The sequence below is a fragment of the Coregonus clupeaformis genome, unplaced genomic scaffold, assembly GCF_020615455.1.
Source record: "Coregonus clupeaformis isolate EN_2021a unplaced genomic scaffold, ASM2061545v1 scaf1851, whole genome shotgun sequence".
Classification (NCBI taxonomy): Eukaryota; Metazoa; Chordata; class Actinopteri; order Salmoniformes; family Salmonidae; genus Coregonus; species Coregonus clupeaformis.
This window is the reverse complement of record NW_025535305.1, coordinates 66,006-87,113: the sequence shown is the minus strand read 5'-3', so window position 1 is coordinate 87,113 and position 21,108 is coordinate 66,006. Positions and strand designations below refer to the sequence as shown.

The 21,108-nt window shown below is 50.8% G+C and overlaps 1 protein-coding gene across 2 annotated transcripts in view; it reads left to right on the top strand.

Moving 5' to 3' along the window:
* gnsa (glucosamine (N-acetyl)-6-sulfatase a) overlaps nt 1-21,108 on the top strand; it is a 36,994-nt gene that overhangs the window by 9,465 nt on the left and 6,421 nt on the right. Inside the window, exons 4-7 of one of the 2 annotated variants that reach the window (XM_045218849.1) lie at nt 9,991-10,073; nt 13,775-13,893; nt 17,251-17,456; nt 19,949-20,170. In XM_045218849.1, the coding sequence (XP_045074784.1) occupies nt 9,991-10,073; nt 13,775-13,893; nt 17,251-17,456; nt 19,949-20,170 (630 nt within the window). The remainder of the gene's footprint in view (nt 1-9,990; nt 10,074-13,774; nt 13,894-17,250; nt 17,457-19,948; nt 20,171-21,108) is intronic. The other variant, XM_045218850.1, reaches the window with a different exon arrangement.

The following is a 21,108-nucleotide window of genomic DNA, read 5'->3' as shown; positions in this document are numbered from 1 at the left end:
GCTTTTATAGGTTAACAGTAAAACCTTGAAATCAGCCCTTGCCTTAACAGGAAGCCAGTGTAGGGAAGCTAGCACTGGAGTAATATGATCAAATTTCTTGGTTCTAGTCAGGATTCTAGCAGCCGTATTTAGCACTAACTGAAGTTTATTTAGTGCTTTATCCGGGTAGCCGGAAAGTAGAGCATTGCAGTAGTCTAACCTAGAAGTAACAAATGCATGGATAAATTTTTCTGCATCATTTTTGGACAGAAAATTTCTGATTTTTGCAATGTTACGTAGATGGAAAAAAGCTGTCCTTGAAACAGTCTTGATATGTTCGTCAAAAGAGAGATCAGGGTCAAGAGTAACGCTGAGGTCCTTCACAGTTTTATTTGAGACGACTTTACAACCATCAAGATGAATTGTCAGATTTAACAGAAGATCTCTTTGTTTCTTGGGACCTAGAACAAGCATCTCTGTTTTGTCCGAGTTTAAAAGTAGAAAGTTTTCAGCCATCCACTTCCTTATGTCTGAAACACAGGCTTCTAGCGAGGGCAATTTTGGGGCTTCACCATGTTTCATTGAAATGTACAGCTGTGTGTCATCCGCATAGCAGTGAAAGTTAACATTATGTTTTCGAATAACATCCCCAAGAGGTAAAATATATAGTGAAAACAATAGTGGTCCTAAAACGGAACCTTGAGGAACACCGAAATGTACAGTTGATTTGTCGGAGGACAGACCATTCACAGAGACAAACTGATATCTTTCCGACAGGTAAGATCTAAACCAGGCCAGAACTTGTCCGTGTAGACCAATTTGGGTTTCCAGTCTCTCCAAAAGAATGTGGTGATCGATAGTGTCAAAGGCAGCACTAAGGTCTAGTAGCACGAGGACAGATGCAGAGCCTCGGTCTGACGCCATTAAAAGGTCATTTACCACCTTCACAAGTGCAGTCTCAGTGCTATGATGGGGTCTAAAACCAGACTGAAGCATTTCGTATACATTGTTTGTCTTCAGAAAGGCAGTGAGTTGCTGCGCAACAGCTTTTTCTAAAATTTTTGAGAGGAATGGAAGATTCGATATAGGCCGATAGTTTTTTATATTTTCCGGGTCAAGGTTTGGCTTTTTCAAGAGAGGCTTTATCACTGCCACTTTTAGTGAGTTTGGTACACATCCGGTGGATAGAGAGCTGTTTATTATGTTCAACATAGGAGGGCCAAGCACAGGAAGCAGCTCCTTCAGCAGTTTAGTAGGAATAGGATCCAGTATGCAGCTTGAAGGTTTAGAGGCCATGATTATTTTCATCATTGTGTCAAGAGATATAGTACTAAAACACTTAAGTGTCTCTCCCGATCCCAGGCCCTCGCAGAGCTGTGCAGATCCAGGACAGCTAAGCCCTGGAGGAATACGCAGATTCAAAGAGGAGTCCGTAATTTGCTTTCTAATGGTCATGATCTTTTCCTCAAAGAAGTTCATGAATTTATTACTGCTGAAGTGAAAGCCATCCTCTCTTGGGGAATGCTGCTTTTTAGTTAGCTTTGCAACAGTATCAAAAAGAAATTTTGGATTGTTCTTATTTTCCTCGATTAAGTTGGAAAAGTAGGATGATCGAGCAGCAGTGAGGGCTCTTCGGTACTGCACGGTACTGTCTTTCCAAGCTAGTCGGAAGACTTCCAGTTTGGTGTGGCGCCATTTCCGTTCAATTTCCTGGAAGCTTGCTTCAAAGCTCGGGTATTTTCTGTATACCAGGGAGCTAGTTTCTTATGACAAATGTTTTTCGTTTTTAGGGGTGCAACTGCATCTAGGGTATTGCGCAAGGTTAAATTGAGTTCCTCAGTTAAGTGGTTAACTGATTTTTGTCCTCTGACGTCCTTGGGTAGGCAGAAGGAGTCTGGAAGGGCATCAAGGAATTTTTGTGTTGTCTGAGAATTTATAGCACGACTTTTGATGCTCCTTGGTTGGGGTCTGAGCAGATTATTTGTTGCGATTGCAAACGTAATAAAATGGTGGTCCGATAGTCCAGGATTTTGTGGAAAAACATTAAGATCTACAACATTTATTCCATGGGACAAAACTAGGTCCAGAGTATGACTGTGGCAGTGAGTAGGTCCAGAGACATGTTGGACAAAACCCACTGAGTCGATAATGGCTCCGAAAGACTTTTGGAGTGGGTCTGTGGACTTCTCCATGTGAATATTAAAATCACCAAAAATTAGAATATGATCTGCTATGACTACAAGGTCTGATAGGAATTCAGGAAACTCAGAGAGGAACGCTGTATATGGCCCAAGAGGCCTGTAAACATTAGCTATAAAAAGTGATTGAGTAGGCTGCATAGATTTCATGACTAGAAGCTCAAAAGACGAAAAACGCCATTTTTTTTTGTAAATTGAAATTTGCTATCGTAAATGTTAGCAACACCTCCGCCTTTGCGGGATGCACGGGGAATATGGTCACTAGTGTAACCAGGAGGTGAGGCCTCATTTAACACAGCAAATTCATCAGGCTTAAGCCATGTTTCAGTCAGGCCAATCACATCAAGATTATGATCAGTGATTAGTTCATTGACTATGACTGCCTTTGAAGTGAGGGATCTAACATTAAGTAACCCTATTTTTGAGATGTGAGGTATCACGATCTCTTTCAATAATGGCAGGAATGGAGGAGGTCTTTATCCTAATAAGATTGCTAAGGTGAACACCGCCATGTTTAGTTTTGCCCAACCTAGGTCGAGGCACAGACACAGTCTCAATGGGTATGGCTGAGCTGACTACACTGACTGTGCTATTGGCAGACTCCACTACAGCACCTAACCCCAACACCACCACACTACAGCACCTAACCCCACCACACTACAGCACCTAACCCCACCACCACCACCACCACCACACTACAGCACCTAATCCCAACACCACCACACTACAGCACCTAACCACCATACCACCATACCACCACACTACAGCACCTAACCCCAACACCACCACACTACAGCACCTAACCCCAACACTACAGCACCTAACCACCATACCACCATACCACCACACTACAGCACCTAACCCCAACACCACCACACTACAGCACCTAACCCCAACACCACCACACTACAGCACCTAACCCCAACACCACCACACTACAGCACCTAATCCCAACACCACCACACTACAGCACCCAACCCCACCACACTACAGCACCTAACCCCCACCACCACCACCACCACACTACAGCACCTAATCCCAACACCACCACACTACAGCACCTAACCCCAACACCACCACACTACAGCACCTAACACCACCACACTACAGCAGCTAACCCCAACACCACCACACTACAGCACCTAACCCCAACACCACCACACTACAGCACCTAACCACCATACCACCACACTACAGCACCTAACCCCAACACCACCACACTACAGCACCTAACCCCAACACCACCACACTACAGCACCTAACCCCAACACCACCACACTACAGCACCTAACACCACCACACTACAGCACCTAACCCCACTACACTACAGCACCTAACCCTAACACCACCACACTACAGCACCTAACCCCAACACCACCACACTACAGCACCTAACCCCAACACCACCACACTACATTACCTAACCCCAACACCACCACACTACAAGACCCTACCCCAACACCACCACATCACCACACTACAGCACCTAACCACACTACAGCACCTAACCCCAACATCACCACACTACAGCACCTAACCCCAACATCACCACACCACCACACTACAGCACCTAACCACCATACCATACCACCACACTACAGCAGCTAACCCCAACACCACCACACTACAGCACCTAACCCCAACACCACCACACTACAGCACCTAATCCCAACACCACCACACTACAGCACCTAACCCCACCACACTACAGCACCTAACCCCACCACCACCACCACCACCACACTACAGCACCTAATCCCAACACCACCACACTACAGCACCTAACCACCATACCACCATACCACCACACTACAGCACCTAACCCCAACACCACCACACTACAGCACCTAACCCCAACACTACAGCACCTAACCACCATACCACCATACCACCACACTACAGCACCTAACCCCAACACCACCACACTACAGCACCTAACCCCAACACCACCACACTACAGCACCTAACCCCAACACCACCACACTACAGCACCTAATCCCAACACCACCACTACAGCACCCAACCCCACCACACTACAGCACCTAACCCCACCACCACCACCACCACACTACAGCACCTAATCCCAACACCACCACACTACAGCACCTAACCCCAACACCACCACACTACAGCACCCTAACACCACCACACTACAGCAGCTAACCCCAACACCACCACACTACAGCACCTAACCCCAACACCACCACACTACAGCACCTAACCACCATACCACCACACTACAGCACCTAACCCCAACACCACCACACTACAGCACCTAACCCCAACACCACCACACTACAGCACCTAACCCCAACACCACCACACTACAGCACCTAACACCACCACACTACAGCACCTAACCCCACCACACTACAGCACCTAACCCTAACACCACCACACTACAGCACCTAACCCCAACACCACCACACTACAGCACCTAACCCCAACACCACCACACTACATTACCTAACCCCAACACCACCACACTACAAGACCCTACCCTAACACCACCACATCACCACACTACAGCACCTAACCACACTACAGCACCTAACCCCAACATCACCACACTACAGCACCTAACCCCAACATCACCACACCACCACACTACAGCACCTAACCACCATACCATACCACCACACTACAGCAGCTAACCCCAACACCACCACACTACAGCACCTAACCCCAACACCACCACACTACAGCACCTAATCCCAACACCACCACACTACAGCACCTAACCCCACCACACTACAGCACCTAACCCCACCACCACCACCACCACCACACTACAGCACCTAATCCCAACACCACCACACTACAGCACCTAACCACCATACCACCATACCACCACACTACAGCACCTAACCCCAACACCACCACACTACAGCACCTAACCCCAACACTACAGCACCTAACCACCATACCACCAACCACCACACTACAGCACCTAACCCCAACACCACCACACTACAGCACCTAACCCCAACACCACCACACTACAGCACCTAACCCCAACACCACCACACTACAGCACCTAATCCCAACACCACCACACTACAGCACCCAACCCCACCACACTACAGCACCTAACCCCACCACCACCACCACCACCACACTACAGCACCTAATCCCAACACCACCACACTACAGCACCTAACCCCAACACCACCACACTACAGCACCTAACACCACCACACTACAGCAGCTAACCCCAACACCACCACACTACAGCACCTAACCCCAACACCACCACACTACAGCACCTAACCACCATACCACCACACTACAGCACCTAACCCCAACACCACCACACTACAGCACCTAACCCCAACACCACCACACTACAGCACCTAACCCCAACACCACCACACTACAGCACCTAACACCACCACACTACAGCACCTAACCCCACCACACTACAGCACCTAACCCTAACACCACCACACTACAGCACCTAACCCCAACACCACCACACTACAGCACCTAACCCCAACACCACCACACTACATTACCTAACCCCCAACACCACCACACTACAAGACCCTACCCCAACACCACCACATCACCACACTACAGCACCTAACCACACTACAGCACCTAACCCCAACATCACCACACTACAGCACCTAACCCCAACATCACCACACCACCACACTACAGCACCTAACCACCATACCATACCACCACACTACAGCAGCTAACCCCAACACCACCACACTACAGCACCTAACCCCAACACCACCACACTACAGCACCTAATCCCAACACCACCACACTACAGCACCTAACCCCACCACACTACAGCACCTAACCCCACCACCACCACCACCACACTACAGCACCTAATCCCAACACCACCACACTACAGCACCTAACCCCAACACCACCACATTACAGCACCTAACCCCAACACCACCACACTACAGCACCTAACCCCAACACCACCACACCACAGCACCTAACCACCATACCATACCACCACCCTACAGCAGCTAACCCCAACACCACCACACTACAGCACCTAACCCCAACACCACCACACTATAGCACCTAACCCCAACACCACCACACTACAGCACCTAACCCCAACACCACCACACTACAGCACCTAAACCCAACACTACAGCACCTAACCACCATACCACCATACCACCACACTACAGCACCTAACCCCAACACCACCACACTACAGCACCTAACCCCAACACCACCACACTACAGCACCTAACCCCAACACCACCACACTACAGCACCTAATCCCAACACCACCACACTACAGCACCCAACCCCACCACACTACAGCACCTAACCCCACCACCACCACACTACAGCACCTAATCCCAACACCACCACACTACAGCACCTAACCCCAACACCACCACACTACAGCACCTAACACCACCACACTACAGCAGCTAACCCCAACACCACCACACTACAGCACCTAACCCCAACACCACCACACTACAGCACCTAACCACCATACCATACCACCACACTACAGCACCTAACCCCAACACCACCACACTACAGCACCTAACCCCAACACCACCACACTACAGCACCTAACCCCAACACCACCACACTACAGCACCTAACACCACCACACTACAGCACCTAACCCCACCACACTACAGCACCTAACCCTAACACCACCACACTACAGCACCTAACCCCAACACCACCACACTACAGCACCTAACCCCAACACCACCACACTACATTACCTAACCCCAACACCACCACACTACAAGACCCTACCCCAACACCACCACATCACCACACTACAGCACCTAACCACACTACAGCACCTAACCCCCAACATCACCACACTACAGCACCTAACCCCAACATCACCACACCACCATACTACAGCACCTAACCACCATACCATACCACCACACTACAGCAGCTAACCCCAACACCACCACACTACAGCACCTAACCCCAACACCACCACACTACAGCACCTAATCCCAACACCACCACACTACAGCACCTAACCCCACCACACTACAGCACCTAACCCCACCACCACCACCACCACACTACAGCACCTAATCCCAACACCACCACACTACAGCACCTAACCCCAACACCACCACACTACAGCACCTAACCCCAACACCACCACACTACAGCACCTAACCCCAACACCACCACACCACAGCACCTAACCACCATACCATACCACCACCCTACAGCAGCTAACCCCAACACCACCACACTACAGCACCTAACCCCAACACCACCACACTATAGCACCTAACCCCAACACCACCACACTACAGCACCTAACCCCACCACCACCACCACACTACAGCACCTAACCCTAACACCACCACACTACAGCACCTAACCCCAACACCACCACACTACAGCACCTAACCCCACCACACTACAGCACCTAACCCTAACACCATCACACTACAGCACCTAACCCCAACACCACCACACTACAGCACCTAACCCCAACACCACCACACTACAGCACCTAACCCCAACACCACCACACTACAGGACCCTACCCCAACACCACCACACTACAGCACCTAACACCACCACACTACAGCACCTAACCCCACCACACTACAGCACCTAACCCCACCACCACCACCACCACCACCACACTACAGCATCTAACCCTAACACCACCACACTACAGCACCTAACCACCATACCATACCACCACACTACAGCACCTAACCCCAACACCACCACACTACAGAACCTAACCCCAACACCACCACACTACAGCACCTAATCCCAACACCACCACACTACAGCACCTAACCCCACCACACTAAAGCACCTAACCCCACCACCACCACCACCACACTACAGCACCTAATCCCAACACCACCACACTACAGCACCTAACCACCATACCACCATACCACCACACTACAGCACCTAACCCCAACACCACCACACTACAGCACCTAACCCCACCACACTACAGCACCTAACCCCACCACCACCACCACCACCACACTACAGCACCTAATCCCAACACCACCACACTACAGCACCTAACCACCATACCACCATACCACCACACTACAGCACCTAACCCCAACACCACCACACTACAGCACCTAACCCCAACACTACAGCACCTAACCACCATACCACCATACCACTACAGCACCTAACCCCAACACCACCACACTACAGCACCTAACCCCAACACCACCACACTACAGCACCTAACCCCAACACCACCACACTACAGCACCTAATCCCAACACCACCACACTACAGCACCCAACCCCACCACACTACAGCACCTAACCCCACCACCACCACCACCACACTACAGCACCTAACCCCAACACCACCACACCACCACACCACCACACTACAGCACCTAATCCCAACACCACCACACTACAGCACCTAACCCCAACACCACCACACTACAGCACCTAACCCCAACACCACCACACTACAGCACCTAACCCCAACACCACCACACCACCACACTACAGCACCTAACCACCATACCATACCACCACACTACAGCAGCTAACCCTAACACCACCACACTACAGCACCTAACCCCAACACCACCACACTACAGCACCTAACACCACCACACCACAGCACCTAACCCCACCACACTACAGCACCTAACCCCAACACCACCACACTACAGCACCTAACCCTAACACCACCACACTACAGCACCTAACCCCAACACCACCACACTACAGCACCTAACCCCAACACCACCACACTACAGCACCTAACCCCAACACCACCACACTACAGCACCTAACCCCAACACCACCACACTACAGCACCTAACCCCAACACCACCACACTACAGCACCTAACCCCACCATACCACCATACCACCACACTACAGCACCTAACCCCACCACACTACAGCACCTAACACTAACACCACCACACTACAGCACCTAACCCTAACACCACCACACTACAGCACCTAACCCCAACACCACCACACTACAGCACCTAACCCCAACACCACCACACTACAGCACCTAACCCCACCACACTACAGCACCTAACCCCACCACACTACAGCACCTAACCCTAACACCACCACACTACAGCACCTAACCCCAACACCACCACACTACAGCACCTAACCCCAACACCACCACACTACAGCACCTAACACCAACACCACCACACTACAGCACCTAACACCAACACCACCACACTACAGCACCTAACCCCACCATACCACCATACCACCACACTACAGCACCTAACCCCAACACTACAGCACCTAACCCCAACACCACCACACTACAGGACCCTACCCCAACACCACCACACTACAGCACCTAACCCCACCACACTACAGCACCTAACCCCACCACACTACAGCACCTAACCCTAACACCACCACACTACAGCACCTAACCACCATACCACCACACTACAGCAGCTAACCCCAACACCACCACACTACAGCACCTAACCCCAACACCACCACACCACAGCACCTAACCCCAACACCACCATACCACAGGACCTAACACCACCACCACCACACCTAACCCCAACACCATCACACGTAACCCTAACCCCAACACCAGCACACTCCAGGACCTAACCGAAAGGTCGCTGGTTTGAAGCCCCGAGACGTTCTTCTCTTGAGCAAGGCAGTTAACCCTAACAACAACTGTTCCCCGGGCGCCGATGACGTGGACGTGGATTAAGGCATTTCCCGCACCTCTCTGATACCATAATAACCTTCATCTCTTGCCCATCTCTCAACCCCCCTCCCTCCCTCTCCCTCTCCCCCTTTTCTCCGCTCCCCCTCCTCCAGGACAAGCACTGGTTGATCAGACAGGCTAAGACTCCCATGACCAACTCCTCTATTGAGTTACTGGATGATGCCTTCAGGAAACGGTTAGTAGCACCTCTCTACTCCTCTTCTCTCTCTTCCTCCGTCTGTCTTCTCTCCTCCTCCTCCTCCTGTCTTCTCTCTCCTCCTCTTCCTGTCTTCTCTCTCCTCCTCCTGTCTTCTCTCTCCTCCTCCTCCTCCTGTCTTCTCTCTCCTCCTCCTCCTGCTGTCTTCTCTCTCCTCCTGTCTTCTCTCTCCTCCTCCTCCTGTCTTCTCTCCTCCTCCTCCTGCTGTCTTCTCTCCTCCTCCTCCTCCTGTCTTCTCTCCTCCTCCTCCTCCTGTCTTCTCTCTCCTCCTCCTCCCCTCCTGTCTTCTCTCCTCCTCCTCCTGCTGTCTTCTCTCCTCCTCCTCCTCCTGTCTTCTCTCCTCCTCCTCCTCCTGTCTTCTCTCTCCTCCTCCTGTCTTCTCTCTCCTCCTCCTGTCTTCTCTCCTCCTCCTCCTCCTGTCTTCTCTCCTCTTCCTCCTGCTGTCTTCTCTCCTCCTCCTCCTCCTGCTCTTCTCTCCTCCTCCTCCTCCTGCTGTCTTCTCTCCTCCTCCTCCTCCTGTCTTCTCTCTCTTCTCTCCTCTCTTCTCTCCTCCTCCTCCTGCTGTCTTCTCTCCTCCTCCTCCTGCTGTCTTCTCTCTCCTCCTCCTCCTGTCTTCTCTCCTCCTCCTCTTTTCCCCTCCTCCTCCTGCTGTCTTCTCTCTCCTCCTCCTCCTCCTGTCTTCTCTCCTCCTCCTCTGTCTTCTCTCCTCCTCCTCCTCCTGTCTTCTCTCCTCCTCCTCCTGCTGTCTCCTCTCTCCTCCTCCTCCTCCTGCTGTCTTCTCCTCCTCCTCCTCCTCCTCCTGTCTTCTCTCCTCCTGCCTTCCTCCCTCCTCCTGTTCTTCTCTCCTCTCCTCTGCTGTTCTTCTCTCTCCTCCTCCTCTCTGTCTTCTCTCCTCCTCCTCCTCCTGTCTTCTCTCCTCCTCTCTCTGCTGTCTTCTCTCCTCCTTCCTCCTCTGTCTTCTCTCCTCCTCTCCTCTGTCTTCTCTCCTCCTCTCTCCTCCTGTCTTCTCTCTCCTTCCTCCTCCTCCTCCTGCTGTCTTCTCTCTCCTCCTCCTCCTCTGTCTTCTCTCCTCCTCCTCCTCTGTATTCTCTCTCCTCCTCCTCCTGCTGTCTTCTCTCCTCTCCTCCTGTCTTCTCTCCTCCTCCTCCTCCTCCTCCTGTTTTCTCTCTCCTCCTCCTCCTCCTCCTGTCTTCTCTCCTCCTCCTCCTCCTGTCTTCTCTCTCCTCCTCCTCCTCCTGTCTTCTCTCCTCCTCCTCCTCCTCCTCCTCCTGTCTTCTCTCCTCCTCCTCCTCCTGTCTTCTCTCTCCTCCTCCTCCTCCTGTCTCCTCTCTCCTCCTCTCCTCTGTCTTCTCTCCTCCTCCTCCTCCTGTCTTCTCTCCTCCTCCTCCTCCTGTCTTCTCTCCTCCTCCTCCTCCTCCTCCTCCTGTCTTCTCTCCTCCTCCTCCTCCTGTCTTCTCTCTCCTCCTCCTCCTCCTGTCTTCTCTCTCCTCCTCCTCCTCCTCCTGTCTTCTCTCCTCCTCCTCCTCCTGTCTTCTCTCTCCTCCTCCTCCTCCTGTCTTCTCTCCTCCTCCTCCTCCTGTCTTCTCTCCTCCTCCTCCTCCTGTCTTCTCTCCTCCCTCCTCCTCTCCTGTCTTCTCTCCTCCTCCTCCTCCTCCTCCTGTCTTCTCTCCTCCTCCTCCTCCTGTCTTCTCTCCTCCTCCTCCTCTGTCTTCTCTCTCCTCCTGTCTTCTCTCTCCTCCTCCTCCTGTCTTCTCTCTCCTCCTCCTCCTGCTCCTGTCTTCTCTCCTCCTCCTGCTCCTGTCTTCTCTCCTCCTCCTGCTCCTGTCTTCTCTCTCTCCTCCTCCTCCTCCTGTCTTCTCTCTCCTCCTCCTCCTGCTCCTGTCTTCTCTCCTCCTCCTGCTCCTGTCTTCTCTCTCCTCCTCCTCCTCCTCCTGCTGTCTTCTCTCCTCCTCCTCCTGCTGTCTTCTCTCTCCTCCTCCTCCTCCTCCTCCTCCTCCTCCTCCTCCTCCTGTCTTCTCTCTCCTCCTCCTGACTTCTCTCTCCTCCTGTCTCCTCCTCCTGTTCTTCCTCTTCCTCTTCCTCTTCCTCCCGGACCACCACCTCCTCTTTTACTCTTCTGGAGCTGGTTCCCTTCCCACCCCATGTCAATCTAGCAAACCAGGCAACTAAAAGCAACTTTCTAAACAATGTTTTGGTTCATTTCTAGCTTGTTAGCCAGCTAGCTAACGTTAAGTTAGCTGGCTAGCCAGTTCAAATAATGACCATATCATATAGCTGACAACGTCTTTACTTTGGCTAATTTGTATTCATTATTACAGGAAAATAAACTCACAATAAGGTCATTATTTACAAGTTAATGGTGAGCTAATTACAGAAAATAGCTTACAGTTGGGAGTGTGACTAAATAATAATAATATGGCATTTAGCAGATGCTTTTATCCAAAGCGACTTACAGTCATGTGTGCTTACATTTTTACGTATGGGTGGTCCCGGGGATCGAACCCACTACCCTGGCGTTACAAGCGCCGTGCTCTACCAATTGAGCTACAGAGGACCACAGTTCTCAGCCATAAAAGCAGGGCATTCTACCAGAGAATTGTAGAACTTGGACACCGTCTCGTTGGCTTAACGTTATTTCCTAATTTGACTTTGGTGCAGGTCATGTTGTTCTTTACATTACCATCTCTGGTAAACTGCCCCCGGGACCACCCATACGTAAAAATGTATGCACACATGACTGTAAGTCGCTTTGGATAAAAGCGTCTGCTAAATGGCATATTATTATTATTATTATTATTATTATTATTATTATTATTATTAAACACACACTATATCACATTTTAAGTTTATTTGTCACATACACAGGATACAGAAGGTGTAAATGGTACATTGAAATGGTTACTTGCATAGTGGAGTCTTTTGTTTACACATGTAGCTAGCTAGCTAAACAATTAATCATAATCACAACTCGTTACTACCCTGCATGAATCTACAGGTAGCTAAAGCTAACCAACTAGGTTCAATGTTAGCTAGCTAGCTAACATTAGGCTATAACTAGCAATACAAATGGCTCTGAGATACGATAATATTACTACACAGATTATACACGTAACGTTAGCTAGCGAGTCTGCCAGCTAACGTTAGCTAGCTAGCTAACAGTACGCTTTAACTTGCATTGAAAACGATTTTCTGACAAAATTAGAAACATATAATATCTGAAAATGTAGCTAGATACACTCTCTTACCCGTATACATGGATGAACGCTTCTCCCTCTCTGTCACGGATGCCATGGTTGCCCTTAGTTTGAAGATGTAATCCGGAGACAGGTGTTTTTTGCAGTTCTGCCAATCCGAACTCATCTCTCAGCATGACCAGCCCATCCATTATCTCAGCCAATCATGGCTAGCGGGAAGGTTCCTCTCTGTTTCCGTGGCTAAACCAACTGGGCTCGTAATTTAAGAATTGTATTTGTATTTACAGATCCCATACAAGTTTGTTATTAAGGCACATGAAAGTTCACATGTTCCAGAAGGCATTTCTGCCCCAAAACGCATATTGATAAAACATTTTAATAATTGTTTAAATGCCTCTCCTGTGAACTAGTGATGTGCGACATACGCCTAGTTTCCTGAAACGAGTCACCTTTATGAGTTATAATGTGTGTCCCCCCCCCCACTAGGTGGCGTACTCTGCTGTCAGTGGATGACCTGGTGGAGAAGGTGGTTAAGAGGTTAGAGGTCAGAGGTGAATTGGAGAACACTTACATCATCTTCACCTCAGACAACGGATACCACACAGGTACACACACCTCTCACAGACAGGTACACACACAGACACACACACACACACACACACACACACACACACACACCGCATACAGAAAAGTAAACATCTCCACCTCTAAGAGGATAGCTGTCACTCAGCTGACTCCTCCCCCAAGTCAGTTCTCTCTCCCCTGGATAAGAGGCAGCTCTCTCCCCCCAGGTCAGTTCTCTCTCCCCCTGGATAAGAGGCAGCTCTCTCCCCCCCAGGTCAGTTCTCTCTCCCCCTGGATAAGAGGCAGCTCTCTCCCCCCAGGTCAGTTCTCTCTCCCCCTGGATAAGAGGCAGCTCTCTCCCCCAGGTCAGTTCTCTCTCCCCCTGGATAAGAGGCAGCTCTCTCCCCCAGGTCAGTTCTCTCTTCCCCCTGGATAAGAGGCAGCTCTCTCCCCCCAGGTCAGTTCTCTCTCCCCCTGGATAAGAGGCAGCTCTCTCCCCCCAGGTCAGTTCTCTCTCCCCCTGGATAAGAGGCAGCTCTCTCCCCCCAGGTCAGTTCTCTCTCCCCCTGGATAAGAGGCAGCTCTCCCCCCAGGTCAGTTCTCTCTCCCCCCTGGATAAGAGGCAGCTCTCTCCCCCCAGGTCAGTTCTCTCTCCCCCTGGATAAGAGGCAGCTCCCCCAGGTCAGTTCTCTCTCCCCCCTGGATAAGAGGCAGCTCTCTCCCCCCAGGTCAGTTCTCTCTCCCCCTGGATAAGAGGCAGCTCTCTCCCCCCAGGTCAGTTCTCTCCCCCCTGGATAAGAGGCAGCTCTCTCCCCCCAGGTCAGTTCTCTCTCCCCCTGGATAAGAGGCAGCTCTCTCCCCCCAGGTCAGTTCTCTCTCCCCCTGGATAAGAGGCAGCTCTCTCCCCCAGGTCAGTTCTCTCTCCCCCCTGGATAAGAGGCAGCTCTCTCCCCCCAGGTCAGTTCTCTCTTCCCCTGGATAAGAGGCAGCTCTCTCCCCCCAGGTCAGTTCTCTCTCCCCCTGGATAAGAGGCAGCTCTCTCCCCCAGGTCAGTTCTCTCTCCCCCTGGATAAGAGGCAGCTCTCTCCCCCCAGGTCAGTTCTCTCTCCCCCTGGATAAGAGGCAGCTCTCTCCCCCCAGGTCAGTTCTCTCTCCCCCTGGATAAGAGGCAGCTCTCTCCCCCAGGTCAGTTCTCTCTCCCCCTGGATAAGAGGCAGCTCTCTCCCCCCAGGTCAGTTCTCTCTCCCCCTGGATAAGAGGCAGCTCTCTCCCCCCAGGTCAGTTCTCTCTCCCCCTGGATAAGAGGCAGCTCTCTCCCCCCAGGTCAGTTCTCTCTCCCCCTGGATAAGAGGCAGCTCTCTCCCCCAGGTCAGTTCTCTCTCCCCCTGGATAAGAGGCAGCTCTCTCCCCCCAGGTCAGTTCTCTCTCCCCCTGGATAAGAGGCAGCTCTCCCCCCAGGTCAGTTCTCTCTCCCCCTGGATAAGAGGCAGCTCTCTCCCCCAGGTCAGTTCTCTCTCCCCCTGGATAAGAGGCAGCTCTCTCCCCCCAGGTCAGTTCTCTCTCCCCCCTGGATAAGAGGCAGCTCTCTCCCCCAGGTCAGTTCTCTCTCCCCCTGGATAAGAGGCAGCTCTCTCCCCCAGGTCAGTTCTCTCCCCCTGGATAAGAGGCAGCTCTCTCCCCCCAGGTCAGTTCTCTCTCCCCCAGGTCAGTTCTCCCCCTGGATAAGAGGCAGCTCTCTCCCCCCAGGTCAGTTCTCTCTCCCCCTGGATAAGAGGCAGCTCTCTCCCCCCAGGTCAGTTCTCTCTCCCCCTGGATAAGAGGCAGCTCTCTCCCCCCAGGTCAGTTCTCTCTCCCCCTGGATAAGAGGCAGCTCTCCTCCCCCAGGTCAGTTTCTCTCTCCCCTGGATAAGAGGCAGCTCTCTCCCCCCAGGTCAGTTCTCTCTCCCCCTGGATAAGAGGCAGCTCTCCCCCCAGGTCAGTTCTCTCTCCCCCTGGATAAGAGGCAGCTCTCTCCCCCCAGGTCAGTTCTCTCTCTCCCCCTGGATAAGAGGCAGCTCTCTCCCCCCAGGTCAGTTCTCTCTCCCCCTGGATAAGAGGCAGCTCTCTCCCCCCAGGTCAGTTCTCTCTCCCCCTGGATAAGAGGCAGCTCTCTCCCCCCCAGGTCAGTTCTCTCTCCCCCTGGATAAGAGGCAGCTCTCTCCCCCAGGTCAGTTCTCTCCTGGATAAGAGGCAGCTCTCTCCCCCAGGTCAGTTCTCTCCCCCCTGGATAAGAGGCAGCTCTCCCCCCAGGTCAGTTCTCTCTCCCCCTGGATAAGAGGCAGCTCTCTCCCCCCAGGTCAGTTCTCTCTCCCCCTGGATAAGAGGCAGCTCTCTCCCCCCAGGTCAGTTCTCTCTCCCCCTGGATAAGAGGCAGCTCTCTCCCCCCCAGGTCAGTTCTCTCTCCCCCTGGATAAGAGGCAGCTCTCTCCCCCCAGGTCAGTTCTCTCTCCCCCTGGATAAGAGGCAGCTCTCTCCCCCCAGGTCAGTTCTCTCTCCCCCTGGATAAGAGGCAGCTCTCTCCCCCCAGGTCAGTTCTCTCTCCCCCTGGATAAGAGGCAGCTCTCTCTCCCCCAGGTCAGTTCTCTCTCCCCCTGGATAAGAGGCAGCTCTCTCCCCCCAGGTCAGTTCTCTCTCCCCCTGGATAAGAGGCAGCTCTCTCCCCCCAGGTCAGTTCTCTCTCCCCCTGGATAAGAGGCAGCTCTCTCCCCCCAGGTCAGTTCTCTCTCCCCCTGGATAAGAGGCAGCTCTCCCCCCCAGGTCAGTTCTCTCTCCCCCCTGGATAAGAGGCAGCTCTCTCCCCCCAGGTCAGTTCTCTCTCCCCCTGGATAAGAGGCAGCTCTCTCCCCCAGGTCAGTTCTCTCTCCCCCTGGATAAGAGGCAGCTCTCTCCCCCAGGTCAGTTCTCTCTCCCCCTGGATAAGAGGCAGCTCTCTCCCCCCAGGTCAGTTCTCTCTCCCCCTGGATAAGAGGCAGCTCTCTCCCCCCCGGTCAGTTCTCTCTCCCCCCTGGATAAGAGGCAGCTCTCTCCCCCCAGGTCAGTTCTCTCTCCCCCTGGATAAGAGGCAGCTCTCTCCCCCCAGGTCAGTTCTCTCTCCCCCTGGATAAGAGGCAGCTCTCTCCCCCCAGGTCAGTTCTCTCTCCCCCTGGATAAGAGGCAGCTCTCTCCCCCCCAGGTCAGTTCTCTCTCCCCCTGGATAAGAGGCAGCTCTCTCCCCCCCCAGGTCAGTTCTCTCTCCCCCCTGGATAAGAGGCAGCTCTCTCCCCCCAGGTCAGTTCTCTCTCCCCCCTGGATAAGAGGCAGCTCTCTCCCCCAGGTCAGTTCTCTCTCCCCCCTGGATAAGAGGCAGCTCTCTCCCCCAGGTCAGTTCTCTCTCCCCCTGGATAAGAGGCAGCTGTATGAGTCTGATATAAGAGTTCCTCTACTGATCCGAGGGCCCAACATCAAGCCTAACCAGACCACCGGGCTAGCGGTCCAGAACGTTGACCTGGGTCCTACCATCCTGGACATGGCTGGTTATAACGTCAACAAGACTACCATGGATGGCATGTCCTTCCTGCCTGTCCTGGTGAGAATCCATACAGCAACCACAACTATACTATAACGTCTAGTACAACACAGTCTAGTACAACACAGTCTAGTACAACACAGTCTAGTACAACACAGTCTATTACAACACAGTCTAGTACAACACAGTCTAGTACAACACAGTCTATTACAACACAGTCTAGTACAACACAGTATATTACACCACAGTCTATTACAACAGTCTAGTACAACACATCTAGTACAACACAGTCTAGTACAACACAGTCTATTACAACACAGTCTATTACAACACAGTCTAGTACAACACAGTCTAGTACAACACATCTAGTACAACACAGCCTAGTACAACACAGTCTAGTACAACACAGCCTAGTACAACACAGTCTAGTACAACACAGTATATTACAACACAGTCTAGTACAACACAGTCTATTACAACACAGTCTAGTACAACACAGTCTAGTACAACACAGTCTAGTACAACACAGTCTAGTACAACACATCTAGTACAACACAGCCTAGTACAACACAGCCTAGTACAACACAGTCTAGTACAACACATCTAGTACAACACAGCCTAGTACAACACAGCCTAGTACAACACAGTCTATTACAACACAGCCTAGTACAACACAGTCTAGTACAACACAGTCTAGTACAACACAGCCTAGTACAACACAGTCTAGTACAACACAGTATATTACAACACAGTCTAGTACAACACAGTCTAGTACAACACAGTCTAGTACAACACAGTCTAGTACAACACATCTAGTACAACACAGCCTAGTACAACACAGCCTAGTACAACACAGCCTAGTACAACACAGTCTAGTACAACACATCTAGTACAACACAGCCTAGTACAACACAGTCTATTACAACACAGCCTAGTACAACACAGTCTAGTACAACACAGTCTAGTACAACACAGTCTATTACAACAGTCTAGTACAACACAGTCTATTACAACACAGTCTATTACAACACAGCCTAGTACACCACAGTCTATTACAACACAGCCTAGTACAACACAGCCTAGTACAACACAGTCTATTACAACACAGTCTATTACAACACAGTCTATTACAACACAGTCTAGTACAACACAGTCTAGTACAACACAGTCTATTACAACAGTCTAGTACAACACAGTCTATTACAGCACAGTCTATTACAACACAGCCTAGTACACCACAGTCTATTACAACACAGCCTAGTACAACACAGTCTAGTACAACACAGTCTAGTACAACACAGTCTATTACAACAGTCTAGTACAACACAGTCTATTACAACACAGTCTAGTACAACACAGTCTATTACAACACAGCCTAGTACACCACAGTCTATTACAACACAGCCTAGTACAACACAGTCTAGTACAACACAGTCTAGTACAACACAGTCTAGTACAACACAGTCTAGTACAACACAGTCTATTACAACAGTCTAGTACAACACAGTCTATTACAACACAGTCTAGTACAACACAGTCTATTACAACACAGCCTAGTACAACACAGCCTAGTACAACACAGTCTAGTACAACACAGTCTAGTACAACACAGTCTATTACAACACAGTCTATTACAACAGTCTAGTACAACACAGTCTAGTACAACACAGTCTATTACAACAGTCTAGTACAACACAGTCTAGTACAACACAGTCTATTACAACAGTCTAGTACAACACAGTCTATTACAACACAGTCTAGTACAACACAGCCTAGTACAACACAGCCTAGTACAACACAGTCTATTACAACACAGTCTAGTACAACACAGTCTAGTACAACACAGTCTAGTACAACACAGTCTAGTACAACACAGTCTAGTACAACACAGTCTAGACATGGTGGTAGTTGTGTGTTCTGTGAACAGTGTGTAACTGGTATTCATCTGAATCCTGTGTGTGTATTCTGTGAACAGTGTGTAAATGGTATTCATCTGAATCCTGTGTGTGTGTTCTGTGAACAGTGTGTAACTTGTATTCATCTGAATCCTGTGTGTGTGTTCTGTGAACAGTGTGTAACTGGTATTCATCTGAATCCTGTGTGTGTGTTCTGTGAACAGTGTGTAACTGGTATTCATCTTAATCCTGTGTGTGTGTTCTGTGAACAGTGTGTAACTGGTATTCATCTGAATCCTGTGTGTGTATTCTGTGAACAGTGTGTAACTGGTATTCATCTGAATCCTGTGTGTGTATTCTGTGAACAGTGTGTAACTGGTATTCATCTGAATCCTGTGTGTGTTCTGTGAACAGTGTGTAACTGGTATTCATCTGAATCCTGTGTGTGTGTTCTGTGAACAGTGTGTAACTGGTATTCATCTGAATCCTGTGTGTGTGTTCTGTGAACAGTGTGTAACTGGTATTCATCTGAATCCTGTGTGTGTGTTCTGTGAACAGTGTGTAACTGGTATTCATCTGAATCCTGTGTGTGTGTTCTGTGAACAGTGTGTAACTGGTATTCATCTGAATCCTGTGTGTGTGTTCTGTGTGTGTCAGGGGGGATCAGTGAACAGCTCAACCTGGAGGACAGACTTCCTGGTGGAGTATGAAGGGGAGGGGTCTGATGTGGCTGATCCAGCTTGCCCCCTGCTGGGCCCGGGGGTCTCCGAGTGTTTCCCTGACTGTGTGTGTGAGGATTCCTTTAACAACACGTACGCCTGCGTTCGGACCGTCAGCCCCTTTACCAACCTCCAGTACTGCGAGTTTGATGACAACGAGGTAACAGAGGGAGAGAACTATCACCTTTAGTCACAATATGTTTGTGTTAGGGATGTGTATATGTCTCACCCATAGAAATAGAATGAAGTTCCTGCTTTACTGCTGTGGGGACACTCAACATGGCCGCCAGTCCACCCATAGAAATATAATGAAGTTCCTGCTGTACTGCTATGGGGACACTCAACATGGCCGCCAGTCCACCCATAGAAATAGAATGAAGTTCCTGCTTTACTGCTGTGGGGACACTCAACATGGCCGCCAGTCCACCCATAGAAATAGAATGAAGTTCCTGCTTTACTGCTGTGGGGACACTCAACATGGCCGCCAGTCCACCCATAGAAATAGAATGAAGTTCCTGCTTTACTGCTATGGGGACACTCAACATGGCCGCCAGTCCACCCATAGAAATAGAATGAAGTTCCTGCTTTACTGCTATGGGGACACTCAACATGGCCGCCAGTCCACCCATAGAAATAGAATGAAGTTCCTGCTTTACTGCTATGGGGACACTCAACATGGCCGCCAGTCCACCCATAGAAATAGAATGAAGTTCCTGCTTTACTGCTATGGGGACACTCAACATGGCCGCCAGTCCACCCATAGAAATAGAATGAAGTTCCTGCTTTACTGCTATGGGGACACTCAACATGGCCGCCAGTCCACCCATAGAAATAGAATGAAGTTCCTGCTGTACTGCTATGGGGACACTCAACATGGCCGCCAGTCCACCCATATAAATAGAATGAAGTTCCTGCTGTACTGCTATGGGGACACTCAACATGGCCGCCAGTCCACCCATAGAAATAGAATGAAGTTCCTGCTTTACTGCTATGGGGACACTCAACATGGCCGCCAGTCAACCCATAGAAATAGAATGAAGTTCCTGCTGTACTGCTATGGGGACACTCAACATGGCCGCCAGTCCACCCATAGAAATA